The 17665-nt window shown below is 52.3% G+C and overlaps 2 protein-coding genes and 1 long non-coding RNA gene across 5 annotated transcripts in view; 1 reads left to right on the forward strand and 2 right to left on the reverse strand.

Annotated features, from left to right (window-relative positions):
* Positions 1-6946, forward strand: part of LOC101624335 (zinc finger protein 250-like) — a 22959-nt gene extending 16013 nt beyond the window's left edge. The window contains exons 1-4 of one of the 2 annotated variants that reach the window (XM_012725285.1): positions 1953-2029; positions 2286-2412; positions 2599-2712; positions 3421-6945. In XM_012725285.1, coding sequence (XP_012580739.1) covers positions 1988-2029; positions 2286-2412; positions 2599-2712; positions 3421-4733 — 1596 coding nt within the window. In that variant the 5' untranslated portion in view covers positions 1953-1987 and the 3' untranslated portion in view covers positions 4734-6945. Of the gene's footprint in view, positions 2413-2598; positions 2713-3420 lie in introns of those variants that run through there. The other variant, XM_012725284.1, reaches the window with a different exon arrangement.
* Positions 6947-9825: 2879 nt separating this feature from the next.
* On the reverse strand, positions 9826-11618 carry ZNF34 (zinc finger protein 34). Its single transcript, XM_012725098.1, is given in 6 exon segments — positions 9826-10315; positions 10317-10436; positions 10438-10972; positions 10974-11098; positions 11240-11452; positions 11454-11618. Coding segments are annotated over 6 exon segments (1413 nt in total). The 3' UTR covers positions 9826-10060.
* Positions 11619-15104: 3486 nt separating this feature from the next.
* LOC105853673 lies at positions 15105-17644 on the reverse strand. Of its 2 annotated transcripts, XR_001145463.1 has the most exons (4): positions 17320-17644; positions 16307-16694; positions 16092-16184; positions 15105-15302 (listed from the first exon to the last, which is right to left on the reverse strand). It is a non-coding gene; the product is annotated as an uncharacterized LOC105853673 (long non-coding RNA). The 2 variants fall into 2 exon arrangements; XR_001145462.1 differs by having other exon boundaries at positions 16092-16694.
* Positions 17645-17665: the final 21 nt, after the last annotated feature.

Consider the following 17665-nt stretch of genomic DNA (forward strand, 5'->3'; position numbering starts at 1 on the left):
CCGCCCCACCGTGGGGTCCGCGGCAGCAGATTCCCGGCTCTGACCGCCTGACGCGCGTCCTGAAGGCGCGGGGCTTCGCGCTGGCCGGGGCGTCTCGGCGGCTCCGTCCGCAAGCTCCCGGCCCCTCCGCGACCCGTTCGTAGGGCGCGGCCTCCCGAGCGGGGCCTCCGCCTCCCGGCGGCTGGGGGCCGGCCCCGGGGTCCGCGGCCTTCGGACGCGCCGACGGCGCTGACGCTCCTGCGGCGGACCGGCCCCGTCTGTTCTGCCCGGAAAGACCCCGGGAAAAGTGAAACGGACTGTCCCCGAGTCGCTGTGCCAGCCGAGACTCAGACTGACTCTTGGCAAAACGGACTCGTTGGGCCCGGTCCGCGGGGCGCGTGTTGCGGCTCCTTTCCCACCGTTCGGTGCCCCAGACGGAGGCCCCGACCCAACCCCCAGGGACCGAGTCGGCCCGTGCCTGCCCCTGCCTCCCCCTGCCTCCCCAGCGCCCGCGCAGGCTGTGTGCATGCAGCTGCAGTCCTGAAGTGTGAGCTGTCGGTGTTGCCATTTGGGAACTGGAGCGTGCCCCAGTGACTCAAGGCTGGCGATGGTGGGTCCGGGAGGCGGTGGGTGTGGAGCCCTCCATCCGGTTCAGGGCTGCGGTGGTGCTTCATGCCGACCAGGGCTCGAGCTGCCCCCTGAGCCTGCTTCAGTGGAGATGAGGGGCGTAGGGCCTCCCGGCAGGAGAGGCAGACAATCCCTTGGGGGGGGGGGGCACTGTGGGTCCCATCTTCAAAAGGGCAGGCTGGCCTTTTTATATCAGAATGGTCAGCAGTTCCACACTGATAGTTCCCTAAAGCCCACCTGCACTCCAGAAAGTCAGACACCTCGTCCAAGGCTGTGTCTGTGTCATCCCTGATTGAGTCCTGGACCTTGCTGGCAGCTGTTGCCAGTGGCAGACTCCAGTGGCCGCCACTGTGGAGTGGCTTCTTCCCATCTCAGGGTCCAGCCTCCTCCAAAAGTTGACCTGTTTGGGGTCTTGGGTTATTCCCTTGGGAGGAGAGTAAGTATGGCAGTGGGTGGGGCTGCTGGCGGGGCACGGTGGTGGGTATGTTTGCATTGGCTCCTTTGTGGGGGTGTGACCTCGGGTGGCTTCTCAACCTCCGTGTGGCCCTCGTGTTTGCCCATCTTTGTCCCGAGTCATAGACTTGTCCCAAAACCTTATCCACCAAAGTACAAAGTAAGCTAGCCAGTGCCACTTGCTGTGTGTGTTTCTTACCAGAATACACGTGTACAGGTCACTTGGACTGCTAGACCAAATAGCAGAGGCAGTGACCCTCTGAATGGAGGTTTTTTTCTCGTAGTTCTGGAGGTGGAGGTCAGGTTCTGTTGACAGCACAGGCCTTCTGGTGCCCCTGAGCCTGGTGCACAGGACGATCTCTCCTGGAGTGGTCTCCTGCTAGATTTCTGGGTCTTTGCCACAGATACCACAACAGTCCAGAAGATGTGAACCTGTTCCTCTCAGAACCAAGTGTGTCAGGAAAGCTCTTGTTGCCACATTTTCTCTGAAATTTTGGGTGTGTTAAGACACCTCGGCTTAACTTATCTTGAGGTGTCCCAGAGCCTGCCCATGCCCCAGCTGGTCCTCACTGGGGGCCGTCTCTGGAGCAGCCTGACCTGGTTCTTGGGCAGGCCCTGTGTGCCAGCAAGACCTTGGGCTGAGAAGGGGGAGCCAGCCCTCCAGTCACAAGTGTGACCACATAGCCCCCAGGCACCAGGAGCAGAGAGGGCCTGAGACCAGGCCCTCACGAGGCACAGTTGTCTCCAGGCAACTCAATCCAGACTTCCCAGACTCCACATTCAGAGAGCCTATGAACTGTGGGTTGGTTCACCAGGGTCTGGGCTCATCCAGAAGGACCAGGGAGCACAGGTCCCCATGTTCTCCTTTTCCTTGACCCCACAGGCTCCTCTTGATTTCCATCATTCAGAGGTCCCAGGTGCCTGTGCAATGGCAGCAGCCAGGTTCCTGTCACCATCAGCAGGACCCCAGGTGAGCTGTCCTCAAAGGCCTGTGCAGCCACTCATGTCCCTGAGGACCCACTCCCAGGGCACCAATGTACGCTGCCTTCCCTGAACTCTGTGGCCCCTCCCGCTTCTGTCACCTCCCCCCACGCAGTTTCCCCTTCTGTCCCAGGGCGTCCCCCACTGCTGTGTCCTGGGGTGTCTCCCTGGAAACCTGTGTTGCTTGCATCCACTCAGTCCTGTTATGGAGACTTGTCCGACCAGCAACAGCCCTGTCGTTCCAGGCGAAGGTGACCTTCGAGGATGTGGCCGTGCTCCTCTCCCAGGAGGAGTGGGACCGCCTAGGCCCTGCTCAGCGGGGCCTCTACCGGCACGTGATGATGGAGACCTATGGGAACGTGGTCTCACTGGGTATGACCTTTCTGCAGGCTTGTGTGTGTGTGCAGGAGGCCATCCAGAGGCAGAGGTCACAGGGTAGAGGCCTTGGGTCAGATCCAGGTGCTTGACTCCTGTCCATCTCCCACCTGTAGACGGGGAGGGTTGGGTGGGGTGCTGGCATGCGTTGCACAGACGGAAGGGCTTTCCTACCATGAGCAGGACTTCCAGGATCCAAGCCTAATGTGATCTCCCAGCTGGAGCGAGGGGAAGAGCCGTGGGTACCGGATGAGCAGGGGCCTGAGCAGAGCAGGGATCTGGGCAGCAGCAGCTCAGGTAAGTTCTCCCACAGTTTGGGCATAACCTGCTCCCCTTGTTCTTTGAGACTTTGGACAGGCCCAGGTACCTTAGGCTGTGGCCACCTTGCATGGAACTTTAAATGTTTACTGGGTACTGCTACAGGAGGCAAGAAAACATGGAGCTACCCCCAAAACCAGCCCTGGGCTTCCTGGTGGCCATGGTCTGGCCTGGTGTAGCCCCTTACTTCTGATGTCGAAGCCACCATCATGTTCTCTGGCTCAGCCTACAAAGCCTCCGACTCTGAGACATCCCCCGTCCTGCAGGCACTCAGCACTGACCTGCAGACATCATCTCTGACCCAGCAGAGGTGGCCATCATGTCTCTCTCTCTTGCCCCTAGTGCATTCTCCAGACAGGTCACAGCCCCCATGCAGTCCCTGGTCCTGTGTCTTGTGGGCCTGCATGACACTTATATGTTTCCCCACCTGCACTGCAGTCACAGGCCTGGTGCTGTATCTGTCCCTGCAGCAAACACCTCCCATTGGTGGGGGTGGAGAGGGGGCTGCCACCCACTGCACTGTGCCCAGTGCACTTGCACAGGAAGGAAATGACCTCAGGCCAGCCTTGCAGTTCCCCATTGGGTGCAGCTTCACTGCCGTGTGCCATCAGTGAAGCCACCTTGGAGTGGCCCTTACTGTGCTTTTGAGTGGGGTTGATCTTTTCTACCCTGGGTTTGTTGTTTCAGAATGTGAAAACAAAGGAGAGCCCCCAAGCAGAGATTTGAGTCTGGTACCATTTGCTGCAGAGGAGACACCGATGGTTGTGGGGAAAACACAACTGGAGTGGATCGATGAAGAGAGCTGTGAACACAGCCAGAGCCACAGTTCAAGGCCAGGCCCTGGAGTTAAGGGGCTGGGCCAGAGCGAACCCATCACACCCCGTCAGGCCACATCTGCCGGGGAGAGGCCTTACAAGTGCGTGGAGTGTGGGAAGTGCTTTGGTCGGAGCTCCCACCTCCTCCAGCATCAGAGAACCCACACTGGAGAGAAGCCCTACGTGTGTGGAGTGTGTGGGAAGGCCTTCAGCCAAAGCTCAGTGCTGAGCAAACACAGGCGGATCCACACGGGGGAGAAACCCTATGAGTGTAATGAGTGTGGGAAGGCCTTTCGCGTGAGCTCAGATCTTGCTCAGCATCACAAAATCCACACGGGAGAGAAGCCCCACGAGTGTGTGGAGTGTGGGAAGGCCTTCACCCAGCTCTCCCACCTCATCCAGCACCAGCGCATTCACACGGGGGAACGGCCCTACGTGTGCCCACTGTGTGGAAAGGCTTTCAACCACAGCACTGTCCTGCGGAGCCACCAGCGGGTACACACCGGGGAGAAGCCACACGAGTGCAGCCAGTGTGGCCGGGCCTTCAGTGTGAAGAGGACGCTGCTGCAGCACCAGAGGGCGCACACTGGGGAGAAGCCCTACACCTGCAGCCAGTGTGGCCGGGCCTTCAGCGACCGCTCAGTGCTCATCCAGCACCACAATGTGCACAGTGGTGAGAAACCCTATGAATGTGGGGCCTGCGGGAAGGCCTTCAGCCACCGCTCCACCTTGATGAACCACGAGCGCATCCACACAGAGGAGAAGCCCTATGGCTGCTACGCTTGCGGGAAGGCCTTCGTGCAGCACTCACACTTGATCCAGCACCAGCGCGTTCACACAGGGGAGAAGCCCTACGTGTGTGCTGAATGTGGGCACGCCTTCAGCGCCCGCAGGTCTCTGGTACAGCATGAGAGGATCCACACTGGCGAGAGGCCCTTCAGGTGCTCGCAGTGTGGTAAGGCTTTCAGTCTCAAGGCAACCCTGATTGTGCACTTGCGGACCCACACCGGCGAGCGGCCCTACGAGTGCAGCCGCTGTGGCAAGGCTTTCAGCCAGTACTCAGTGCTTATCCAGCACCAGCGCATCCACACTGGCGAGCGGCCCTACGAGTGCGGGGAGTGTGGGCGTGCCTTCAACCAGCATGGACACCTCATCCAGCACCAGAAGGTACACCGAAAGGTGTGACCTCAGCTGCCACTGGGTCCATGTGCAGTTCACAGCAGGCCAGGAAGGGGCCAGCCAGAAGCAGCTTCTGTGGCCTCCACAAGATGCAATTGGGAACCCAGTGGACAGCAGCTATGCAGAGAAGCACTAAGCATGTTCTGTAGAAAAGCTTCAGAGGATGCCTGTTTTGGATTTGAATATGCTATAGCAAAGTCATATTGGTGAGAAATCACAACTTTGGTGTAGACGGCCAGAGTTCATTCCTTAACATCAGTTCACTTACAGTAGTGAAAGAAAAGCATAAGGACTTACATAACAAAACTCTTAAATTGCAAATAGAGGGTTTTTCCCCTTAGAACATCACATGCCTTTTCTATATAGTTACTCCCGTTATTTCGTTTAAAATTAGTGTTGGATTATTTTCAGTATTCTCTTAAAACATTAAAGTGCTGTATATAAAACTACCTGAAAAAAATGCCATCAAGCATCATGTAATATGTTTGTGACTCCTAACTGTGGGAATTACCTGTTTTTGTATGAAAAAAGGGAGAACTCCAAAGATAAATGAGAAACGAATTTAGAAACTTTATCTGGTGCTTTAAGTTTATTCAGGATCAGAGTGGATGTCCTAACTTAAGTGACGAGTTTTTCTTCAAAACTTGCCCTGATGGCCTGTGGGCTCTGTGCCAGAGGCCCTGTCGCTGTCATACTGAGTGGGTGCTTCAACTTGCGGTTACTTCAGAGTTACCAAAAGACAGTTCTTTGGCATATATCTTTTTTAGACAATTCTTCAGCTATTTTATTATTTTTTATTTCTATATTTAAGGGTTTGTTGCATTTTGTTTTTACTCCTGGTTACAAAGGAATCTGGTATTGTCATACTGTGATGAATCTGGTTTATTCATAGCTTAAATTTAACCTTCTCAAAAATTACTAGATCTGATGTAAGGACAGAGTCCTTGTAACTGAGTTTGTATCAGAGCCATTTCTAGTAGCAAATACAAGCTCCCGGCTGCTTCAGATTATCCTAAACATGCTAATTATCTGATGAGGAGTTTTTTTGTGTTTTTGTTTTTCCGAAACTATCAGCTGCTCTGGAAAGACCAAGCACTAAGGTGTTGCGCCTTAGCCCACACCAGTACGCTGTGAGCAGACATGGGGCAGAGGCTCTTGGCTGACATGGTACTTGAGAGGCCACTAACATCTTGATGCAGGAAAATCCCAATGGCGGGTGTCACCAGGCGTTGGGTATCACTTGAGGTGGTCAGCTGATGCTGCTGCAGAGTGGGTGATGGCACCTATTAGGTGACTTCACTAGGGTGTTGCTCTATGGAACCCATTTCACATGTGTTGCTTCAAAAATGACGCAGCTCTCACATCATGTTTTGGAGCGGCTGGGACTGCCACTGGTTGAAGAGGCTGGAACCCAAGGTGATGCCAGTGTTACTTCAGAGGAGCTGAAGTCACAGAACTAACATGATGAAACCTGGCAGTGAGGTGTTGCCTCAAGTTCCCCAGCGTCAGAAGCTGCCAGCCCTCCTGGACCAAGGTGCACAGCTCATCTGATTGGCTGCTGCTGCTGTGCACACATCACCACTGAGGGCAATGTCCAGCCACATGGGCGAGTCGTGCAGAGTGGAGGGTAAGCGAGTTTACTTACACTCGCCTTGCAGGATACATGCTGGGAAAGGCTTTCTGAGTTCATCATTATGCAGATGGTGAGTTCACCAAATAACCTGAGATACTGGAAGAAATCTTTCCAAGGCATAGGTTCATGCCTCCTCAGTGAGGCATATTTAACATTACTCTGCCTTTTCTTGCTACCAGCCTGTTGTTTGACCCTTTGTGAGCTTACAGATGGTGGGAAGTGAGCTGTCACCCTTACCTGGGGAGGGGCCCAGGCTCTGTGTTGTTGCCACTCACCTGCTGGAACTAATGAGACACACTGCCTCTTTCAGAAGTGGCACTGAGATAAACTTTTCGGCCATCTTTCTGCCTCTGACTTGGCAAGACTCCATGCTAATGGGTAGGTGTTTGTTTTAATTCGGAAGTCTGCATATCCTAAATAAAACTTATATTTCTCCTTACCACTGCGAGAAATTTGACAGTTCTCTAAATTTTATGTGGAAAACCTTTTAGTCCACCTGCAGTTTTATTTGTGTATAATGTGTAATTAAACATTTTCTCAATAAAAAGAAAATATTGTGGATGAAGGGAGATCATTGCAAATGATCTTCAAGTCATTAACAAGTGGAGTAACCCAAAAAGGGAAGAGCACCTAGGGAGGGTGACCTGTAACAATACCCAGGGCTGTAAGAAAGGTTAATGTTTTCACCCTCCCACCACCTATTAAAGTAGACATCTAGCAGCTACATAATTTTTAGCTTCCTTTTTATGTACCTTAAGGTGCTTCTGAGTTTTATAAGTCACAGCACTCCTTTTCAGTGAAGAATGACTATGTAAGCACTGGCTCTCCAGACTGTCCAAGGAGGCAAGACACTCCTGCAGGATAGGACAGGCAAGTTCTGGCCACAAAGGTCACTTTGTGGGGGAGACCTGGTAGGACCTTTACCGGGAGTTAGACTTGCCCTGGGCAGAGGGGACACTCCAGCCCAGCCCATCAGGGTTACTTTGGGAGACATTTGTTTCATGCTTCCAAATTCTTTGATTTTATTCATATAAAAGCTGAGGTGTAGGCCAGAGCTGTGGAGGATGAGAGGACTCTTCAGAGACAGTAGAAGAACAGGCAGATCTACCAAGACACTGCTGAGGGGCAGCAGGGGACAGCAGGGATCTGTCATACCTGTGGATCACTCCCTGGGCAGGGGTGGACTCAGGCCGCAGTGGCTGGCAATAGCTTCATAACTCAACATTTAACCCTTGTACCACCAGGGAGGACCCATGTTTTAAAAATTCTTGAGAAATTCAGGTGAGACGTGTGAAGATCATTACAAGACTACCCTCACTTCTGACACCAATATGCTTCAGTGACTGGAGCTCATGATGAAGCTGCACTGTGCATAGTATGGTTTGTTATGGAGGTGGTGGGGCACACATAGCCAGGAGAGGGCCACTGCAGAGCCTTTGCGCAGTCTTCTCAGCAAGAGGGCTCAGCCACACACTGCCCAGCACTGGGTACAGCGGATAAGGACATACACCTGAGCCTCAGTATCGGGTTTCACTGTGGCTTGGTGACACTGATACAGCTGGTTACCTGCTGACTGTCTTCAGATCTGGCTGATGCTCTGTGGCCCACAGTCCCACTGACAACTGCTGCATACTACCTGGATGGTTCAAGGTCACAGGTAAGTATGGACATCAGGGCACTCCAGCCACCAGCACAGACCAGCCCTCTTTAGGTGAGGTTAGTCCTTGCTACATGAGTGGTAACAGTGAATCAATGCAAAAATACATCAATGTCCTTTACATTTATCCTGTTCCTACAAGTTATGAAGACTCATGAGTTAAGGGCCAAAACAGAGTCACTGGGGGTGGGGGGGACCCTCTCTGGTGGTGCAACACGCTAAAGCTCAGCACTATAAAGCCAGCTGCAGCTCCTTCAGCATGGTTTCAATCCCCAGCCAGAAGTGAGCCATGGCACAGCAGACCCCTCCTGACAAGCCTGCTGCTCCCCTCCACAGTGTGTTTTGTCACCCTGCCTGTAAAGCTCCCCACTCTGTCTCTGGTGAATTCTCTCACCCCTGCACCTCTAACCTGTACCACAGTTCTGTGTGCATGAATAAATCTTTTTAAACAACAAAGAATATGGTGATACATTTTATAGACTAAAATATATCAGTTGAATAGAAACTGAAGAATACTTCAGTGTTTGAACAGCAGATAATGGGCAGGCAGGAGAAAGTATCTGAACTTGCAGACAATTGAAATTATCCAGTAAGAGAAGCAAAAAGAAGAATCCTGAGAAAACCATGAAACACCATTAAATCTATCAATGCACACATCAAAGGATAACCAGAAGGAAAAGGGACAAATCTATTCGAAGAAATAATGGCAAGGGAATTCAAAAACCTGAAGTTACAAAAATTCATGTCAAGGAAACAGTCCAAACAGGATTAACCTCTAAGAGACCTACATAAATCACATTTTAGTCCAGCTATCAAAACCCAAAGACAATCATTTGGAAGCTGCAAAAGGAAAGCAATTCCTCAGTGGAAAAATTGCTTCTTAGATTAGCAACTGAGTTCTCAGAAACTCTGGAGGGTAGAAGTTTATGATGTGTTTACAGACCTGAAGGGGGCAGAGAGACCGCCAACCAAGAATTTGACATACAGGGCCTCCCTGGAGGTGCATGGATTAAGTCCCAGTGCTATAAAGCTATCAGCCACCACTGCAGCATGAGTTCAATCCCTGAACAGGGAGTGACTCTCAGGGCTCAGCAGACTCCCCATCCTCCACTGTCTCTCAACAGTAGGTTTCAGGGAATCCACGTGTTCTGCTCCCCACTGTCTCTAGAAGTCCTCTCACCCCTGCACCTCTGGCCCTTACACCAGCTCTTCTATTCATAAATAAGACCTTTGGGGGGAGGGGGAAAGCTAACAATGTAATTCAACAAAGTTGCAGAATACAAAATCAACACACAAAAATTAGTTGCACTTTATATATCCCACAAAAGATACTTAGATAACAATTCCACTCACAGGAACATTAAAATAAATAAAATACACAGGTATAAATATAACCAAGGAAACAAGAGCCTTGTCTACTGAAAACTAAAAACAAACCTCTCCTGTCTCACCAGCTGCTCCCCTCAGCAGTGTACTTTGTCTATCTGCCTGTTCTACTCCCCACTCTCGTAAATCCTCTCACTGCCCCTGCACCTCTGGCTTGTACCCCAGTTCTATATGCATAAATAAATCTTTGAAAAAATAAAACAGTTCTGGATGGTCTCTTTGGTGGCACAGGGGTCAGCCTCACCACTATCAAGCTATCGCCAGCCACTGGCCTGAGTTCGACCCACAGCCAAGGAGAGACCCACAAGATACAGACGACCCCGCCTGTCCCCCGCTGTCCCCTCAGCAGTGGGTCTCCATGGATCTGCCTGTTATGTTCCACACTCCTCTCATCCCTGCAACTCTAGCCTGCACCCCAGCTCTTCTGTGCATAAATTAATCCTTAAAAAAAATGCACAGCACATTAAAAATCTTATGTGTTATTCCCTCCAGTATGTACTTTACAGTATGAGGAAACAGCTACTGCAGTGCACCCAGGTGCTGAGGTGCCAGGAGCTAACAACACATGGTGCATCTGAAAACTACCCAGTCAGCACCTACAGGTTCTAAGTGGGAGCTTCTCCTTTTTGCTCACCTTTCTCAGTCTCTCTAAAGTAGTTAACGTGCTTTTGGTTTAAATTTGTTATTTTCAGTTAGCCAGAAATGTCCTTTCACTCTGTGACAAGAATGGAGTGTGGAGGAAGGACTCCAGGGCCCTCTACTGCCAGCACTAGAGGACTCCCAGAGGTGAGGTCTCTGATGGTAGCACATGTTGGAACTGTGCCAAAAGGCCCTCCCACACTCACCACACTTGTAGGCCTTCTCCCCAATGTGGACCCACTGGTGTTGGATGAGGTACGTGCCCTGGCTAAAAGGACTTCTTGCAGTTGTGGCATTTATATGGCTTTTCCCCATGGTGTGACCTCTGGTGGTGGATCAGTCTGGAGCTGTTAGGGAAGGCTCTTCCACACTCACAGCACTTGTAGGGCTTTTCCTCCAGTGTAGATCCTCTGATGCTGGATGTGTATGCTCTGGCTGAAGACGTTCCCACAGTCACTACATTCATAGGGTTTTTCTCCTATGTGGCTTCTCTGATGTTCAACAACTTTGGTCTTTTGGATGAAGGCTTTCTCACACTCATTACATTTATAGGGTTTCTCTCCAGTGTGAATTCTTTGATGCTGGATAAGGTTAGAACTTTGGGTAAAGCCTTTGCCACATTCTTTATACTCAAATGCCTTCTCTCCATTGTGAGTACGATGATGTCGAATAAGGATTGACCTATCACTGAAGGCTTTCCCACAGTCATTGCACTTATAGAGTTTCTCTCCAGTGTGGACCCTCTGATGGTAAATAAGAGCAGAGTAGGCACTGAAGTGTTTCTCACACTCACCACACTGGTAGGACTTCTCGCCAGTGTGAATCCATCGATGTCGATTAAGGATTGAGCTGTCGCTGAAGGCTTTCCCACAGTCATTGCACTTACAGGGTTTTTCTCCAGTGTGGGTTCTCTGATGATAAATAAGAGTAGGCACTGAAGTGTTTTCCACACTCACCACACTGGCATGGATTCTCCCCACTGTGAATCCTCTGATGTTTCATGAGGTTCTGTCTCTGATTAAATGTCTTCCCACATTCTCTGCACTGGTGTGTGATCTCCCGAGTACACCCTTCTATGACTCATGAACTCACAGCTCTGGCAGAGAGTGTTCCCATACTCCTCATGTCTGGGGCTTCTCTTCACTGTGCAGCTGCTGGTGCTTGACAAGGTTAGCAGTGTGCCTAAAGGCTTTCCACAGTAACCACAGTAAGAACGTTCTGGTCTTCTTTAACAACTCCATTTGCACTGACGATTTCTTCAGAATCATGAACTATATTTGGTTTTCTTAATCTATTTGCAAGCTTGTGCTCACTGAGATAGGACCTTTGTTCAAAACTGACCTCACATGTATCACAACTGTGAACTCTCTGACCAGGGAAGGGACCTTACCCCAATCTGAGGCCCCACCCTAGACGACTGGCAGTTCTCGCTGGTCACTGCAACTGGCCTGGTACCTTGCTGCTCTACCAGCTGGTCCAGGTTCTCCACTTGCTCCCTTAAATGTTCAGGGACTTCTCTCAGCCCAGATCTCTGGGGAATAGTCCCCCTGAATTCATCCAGGCCCACAGCAAACATCTCCCCTGAAGCCAACCCCTTGTCCTCAATCCTGGTCTCATGAGCTGAAAAAAAAACCGAACATCTCAGAATCACCTCTTCTGACTCTGGAAGGAAGTTAGGAAGCTACTGTTGACCACTTGCAGGGTGACAACTGGGTCACTTCTAAAGCCACAATCACCTTACAGAGCTGAGCACCTAGAGACAACAGGCTTATGGGCCTCACTTGGGGCCACAGCTATGAGGTAGCACATGCATTTAAACCCAAGGCTGACCAGTTGCAACATCTATGCCTTTCCTTCTTGTCTGCTGCCAACAGAACCTGCCTGAACGGGACTACAGGATGCCTGCCTTCATTACAGAGATAGAAGACGAGACTTCATAGCACCATGGAAACCAAGGGTGGGAGTCTCAAAAAGTCATGGAGGATATCTGACAAAACACTAAGACCAATGAGGTCTAATACTGCCTGACAGCAGCTAATCCCCCATTAAGTCCAAGGTAGAAAACCAGCAGCCTCCCCAGGAAAGCAGAGCACCAAGCTCCTGACCAGCCAGGAGGAGGGTGGAACAGAGGCCAGGGCCCCTCTCCTCTCCTTAGCAGTTAACATTTCCCAGGGCTGTAGGGCCACCTGGGTGAGTCTCCAGAACCACAACTTCAAGATGCTCACACAAAATCCCTCGTGGTACCCTCAAGCCACCACTCCTTCCTTTCTCAACAAATACCTCACCAACTGTACATGCAGGCACACACTAAGCCATGCTCTTTGAGATGAAGAAATACACAACAGTCTCACTGGGAATAAGCAAATGTCCTCCAAAAGTAAAACAGAAGTGGGGCCCTCCCTGAAGGTGCAACGGGTTAAAGCGCAGAGCTATAAAGCTAACCGCAGCCACTTCATCATAAGTTTGATCCCCAGCCAGAGACTGACCCACATAGTGCAGCAGACCTCTCCTGTCTCCTTGCTGCTCCTCTCCGCAGTGTATTTCACCACTTCTGCTTCCTACTCTGTGGCGATTCCTCTCCCCCATACTTCTGACCTACACCCCAGTATGCATAAAAAAATAAAGGGTTGCTATGGTTTTGAGAGATAACTATTTGGTTTAAAGAAAAAAAAAAAAGAACTGGTCATTTTAGTGAAATATTCTTAGTGAGACAGTGGTGAGGTAGAGTTACAACTGTCAAACCTAAAAGTGATAGACCAGAGAAAAGGCCTGTAGTATATGATGGTTGCTTTAAGAAACTGAAGGTAGCGCCCTCCCTGGTTGCTCAACAGGTTGGAGCACAACACTGGGAGGCTGGCTGGCCTCAGTGGCTTCAGCACGAGTTTGGTCCCCGGCCAGTGAGTGACCCACCTGGTGTGGCAGACCTCTCCTGTCTCCCTGCTGCTCCCCTGAGCAGTGGATTTCATTGATCTGCCAGCTCTGCTCCCCACTGTGTCTCTGGTGAATCCTCTCACTGCTCCCCCACCTCTAACCTGTGCCCCAGTTTTGTATGCACAAATCAACAAGTCTTTTAAAAAAAAATAGAACAGAAGTAACTGTGGCAAGTGCACTGGTCAGAACACTGCACAGCAATGGAGCAGAACTGCTGCACCAAGCTGTGCCGTGACCCTCTGCAGTCACCCGTTCTGCGTGGACCCAGGCAGACAGCACCACAGAGCAGGGCAAAGCAGCCTCCAGGAGCCAGAAGGGGGCCCAGTGGGAAGCAGTGGCAAATGATGGAGGAAGCCAGTGGGCTCCTGGACTAGAAATGAAACATCCTTTAATTTGGTAACTTTTTCTTCAAAACTTCACTGAGTTGTCAAATTATGGCTTGACTTATCTTTGTAAATACTTAAATCCTAATAAGCAAATTTATAAAAAGAGACAAGTCCTTTGAGTCAGTAGTTCCCCCCTAGGGTATCATGAAAGTACAGGAAAAAGATAGCTCGGGAAATGTCCACGGCAGTGACCAGTACACACCCTTCCTGCCGGCACCTCAACTAACAGCACAAGCGCGTATAGCTGGCCCTTGAATGTGCAGACTCAACCAGCTATGGGTGGGCGTGTCCTGTACTCAGGCTGATGATGGTCTGTACTAAGTTTGCAAGGACTTACTGTCTTTGTCCCCTGTACAGTAGAATATGACAACTACAACATCACAATTACAGTACAAAATCCAGCACAAAGTCTGGAGAAGGGGGCCTCCCTGGTGGGCTAGGGGCTTGGTCTCAAGCTGTCACCACTACAGCCCAAGTTTAATCCCTAGCCAGGGAGTGACCCACAGGGCTCAGCAGAACACTCATCTCCCTGCTGCTCCCTCACCAGTGTGTCTCAGTCTGTGCTGATCCCCACTCTGTCCCTGGGGAGTCCTCTCCCCCCACCCTCACCCCCTGCACCTCTAGCCTATACCCCAGCTTGTGTGCATGAATAAATAAATCTTTTTTCCTTAATTTTTTTAAAGATTTATTTATTTATTCGTACAGAACTGGAGTACAGGCCAGAGATGCGGAGGGTGAGAGGATCCACCAGAGACAGAGTGGGGTACAGAACAGGCAGATGGACGAAGTCCACTGCTGAGGGGAGCAGCGGGCGGGTCAGGAGAGGTCTGCCTCACCATGTGGATCTCCTCCAGGGCAGGCAGGGATTCAAACTCCTGCAGAAGTGGTTTAAGCTTCTCTGTGCTGTGCTTTAACCCGCTGCGCCGCCAGGGAGGGCCAAATAAATAAATCTTTAAAAAAAAAATCACGGGCCCTCCCTGGTGGCACAGCGGGTTAAAGCACAGCACTAAGAAGCTAAGGCCACTTCCAAGAGTTCGATCCCCACCTGCCCCGGACGTGATCCACATCGTGTGGCAGACCTCTCCTGACCCGCCCGCTGCTCCCCTCAGCAGTGGACTTTGTCCGTCGGCCGGTTCTGCTCCCCACTGTCTCTGGTGAATCCTCTCACCGCCCTTGCACCTCTGGACTGTACCCCAGCTCTGTGTGCACAAACAAATAAGTTTTTTTAAAAAAATAATCACACCACTTGGTGTAAGAACAGAACATCCCCAGATTTTGGTGCCTCGGGGGTCCTGGTACCAATCCCCCCAGAAGCTGAGGGACAACCGCACAAAAGTGGAAACACCCTCCGTGACAGCGGGCTGCAGAGCAGTGTATAGGGCCACTGCAGTCCCACTGAGACACAGCACCACGCGTGGGAGAGGGAAAGCGTCAGGAGGGGCAGCAGACCTGACAGCACCTATGACTGCAGGAAACACAGGACAGGGCGCCTGTGACCATCAGGTGGGCTGACGGAGACGAGGAACAAAGTATGGCCTCTGCCCCAGCCTCCACCAGTCGTCACAGCCCACAAATGACAGTGGTGGGCACCATGGGCCCACCCACTCAGACACCCTCTCCTGGTGGCATCTCCCAACACTGCCCTCTCTCACTCCCCACTGGCCACCCTGGCAGATCTGGTGACCACCATCAGTAGAGACCACCCTCGGGGTCTTTGTGCTGGCTCTGATGTGCCGTTCCCCACCTCCCGAATCATCAGCCAGATACCTGGACCCCACAGACGCCTGCTCAGTGACTGAACTAGGGGTGTAGACCCCTCACACAGTTGAGCCGTCAGTTGTCAGCTGTTTTCTCCCTTGACACCCCGAGTGTCCAGAGCCCACAGCTCATCCTCTCACTCCAACTGTGTCATTAGCCAGGCTTGGAAGCTGCAGGCCCAGCTCCTGTGAAAGGGACAGGGCCTAGAGTTGGTGCCAAGGCCCAGGGCTATACCAAGTGGTTTCAGCCTGCTTAGGGCTATAGGGAAGAGGAGAAGCATGAGCACAGTGGGGTAACAAAGTTTGGACAAGCTCTGGAAGGCTGGGGCTAGTCAGGAGATGAAGGCAAGGAAGAAAAGATCAGGGACTGCTTCCCACCAAGGAGGACAAATCTGAGGGGGATATGCTTCAGGCCTGGGGCAGGGAGGCCATCACACCTGGAAGCTCACAGGGAGGGAGGGGCCAACCCAGTCAACCCCTGAAGACACAGGCCTGCACAGACCAGAGTCAGGGACCTTTGGGCCCAGGAACTGTGGGCTGGCCCCCAATCTGCAACTGCCAAGCTCTCAACCTCAGGTTACTCCTGACCTGTATCCCAGTACTGGCCTTCACAAGTGAGACCAGGTTCCTGTAGGTCTCCAGCGTCACATCCCAGTAGAGGCCCCCCTGGGCAGGGCCCAGGAGTCCCCAGACCTCCTAGGAGAGGGGCATGACCATGTCTTGGAAGGTCACTTTGGCCTGAAATAACAGGACCCTGATGCAAACCCAGCGGTGGCACAGGGGGGGTACCGGGGGCCGGAGTGGCAGAAGCACAGGACTGCAAGCCTGACCCCCAACAAACTTGAGGGGCTGGCCCAACACTGGTTACTGAGCTGCTGATGTGAGGAGGCCTTTAGGGTCACCATTCCCCTGTGTTTGCAGCACCCCCAACCAGAAAAGACCAGATACAGCAGTTGGGAAGTGCTGGGTACATACCTCACCCCTCCTAGGGACAATGGATGCTCACGTGGGCCAGGGCAGACAGATGCAAAGCCACCATCGCCTGGAGCCCTGGGCCTTCCACAGATTCTGAAGGGAAAGAAAGGAAGGTGTCAGGGCTCACTGGCCTCTCGGTCAGCGGTCTGGGCCCGACTCCCACTGGCACGGCTGGCTCTCCAGGCACCCGCCCCTGCGACCGGTTGCCAGCCCACCCCTGCTCCTGCCTCTGCTGGGCATGGGCTCCTGCAGGCTCTTCAGTCACCTGCCCCTCACCACCAGGCTGTCTCCTTCAGGACATGAAAAAATGAAGACAACAAGTTAAATGTTAAGGAAGAAAGTTTTAAAAAAGTAGAAAACATAACCAACTATAAAAGGCAGAACACACAAATCTAGTGGAAACAAGTTCATTCGGTAAGTAATCGTAAGAATAAAAGGACTGAACTCACTTAGCAGAAGCAGAGCATTGTCCAGTTAGACATACGAGTTGTGGCTAGGGCAGTGAAGCTGAGGCCTGACAAGAGAGGGCCGTGGACCGCCCCCCCTGTGGTGGAGAGGTACTGCTCGGCAAGCGTGGGCAAACTGACCGTCTGTGCACACATGCTAAAAGACAAGCAGCAGTGTGAAAGGCATTTGGAAACATGGAGAGCAAAAACAAAGAATTTATTTCTAGGTATAATAAACAATGAACAACATGAACACAAGTGCAAGGTGCCCAGAGAAAATCAGACTCGCTGCAATAAGTAGCGGAAGAGATTTAATCTCATGAAGAATTCAAGAAGTGCAAATTAAAACCAGCTACGCTCCTCACTGTGGGGAGATATGTAAGACATTTCCCAGTGTCCAGTGCGAAGGACGACTGAGGGCCAGCCCTGTGGAGTTCTTGGGGCAGGGACTGAGCGGCCACTCTGGGGACCTCTCTGGCTCGGCCTCGTGGAGCCACGGGCCTGAAACCCTGCCATCAGGAGACTTCATTCTGGGCGCGTGTCTAGAATGCGGACACCCGAGGTGCCGCCACGTGCCCATGTACAGGAAGGCAGGGACGTGACCGCATCCTTAGGAGGCCGAGGGGCCAGCGCGGCTCTGCTCTGCGGTGGCCACAGGGCGCAGAGCTGGGGCGGGGCACCAACAGGGCCTGTGACCGTCGCCAAGTGCTGACAGCAAAGACAGAAACAAGCAACAGGGTGAAAGGACACAGCAATGGAGAAAATGTCTAGAAACAACGTACCTAAGGCATTCACAACCAAACCACGCCGAGTGCACCCTACTCAACAGCACAAACTAACAAAACGAAAGCGCGGCTTAACCTAGAAATGGGCGTTTCCTTAAGGAGGCACCAATGCCAGCATGAGCTACTCGGCAAGTGGCACCAGAGCAGCTGCCACGGGTCTGGGGCGGCTCTCCTCGCCAAAGCCACCCGGACGCGGGGCGGGGCGCACCCTGCGCTCGGGCGCCCACAAGGAGGCGCCTCCTCAAACACCGCGGGGCGCGAGGCCCCCCTGGGGCGCGCCCCGCGGAGTGTCCGAAGCGGACGGGCCCGGGACCTGGCGCCGCTCTCGCCACCGCGCGCTGCC

Source organism: Condylura cristata, unplaced genomic scaffold, assembly GCF_000260355.1.
Source record: "Condylura cristata isolate star-nosed mole 26May11 unplaced genomic scaffold, ConCri1.0 scaffold00015, whole genome shotgun sequence".
In the NCBI taxonomy this organism is placed as follows: domain Eukaryota; kingdom Metazoa; phylum Chordata; class Mammalia; order Eulipotyphla; family Talpidae; genus Condylura; species Condylura cristata.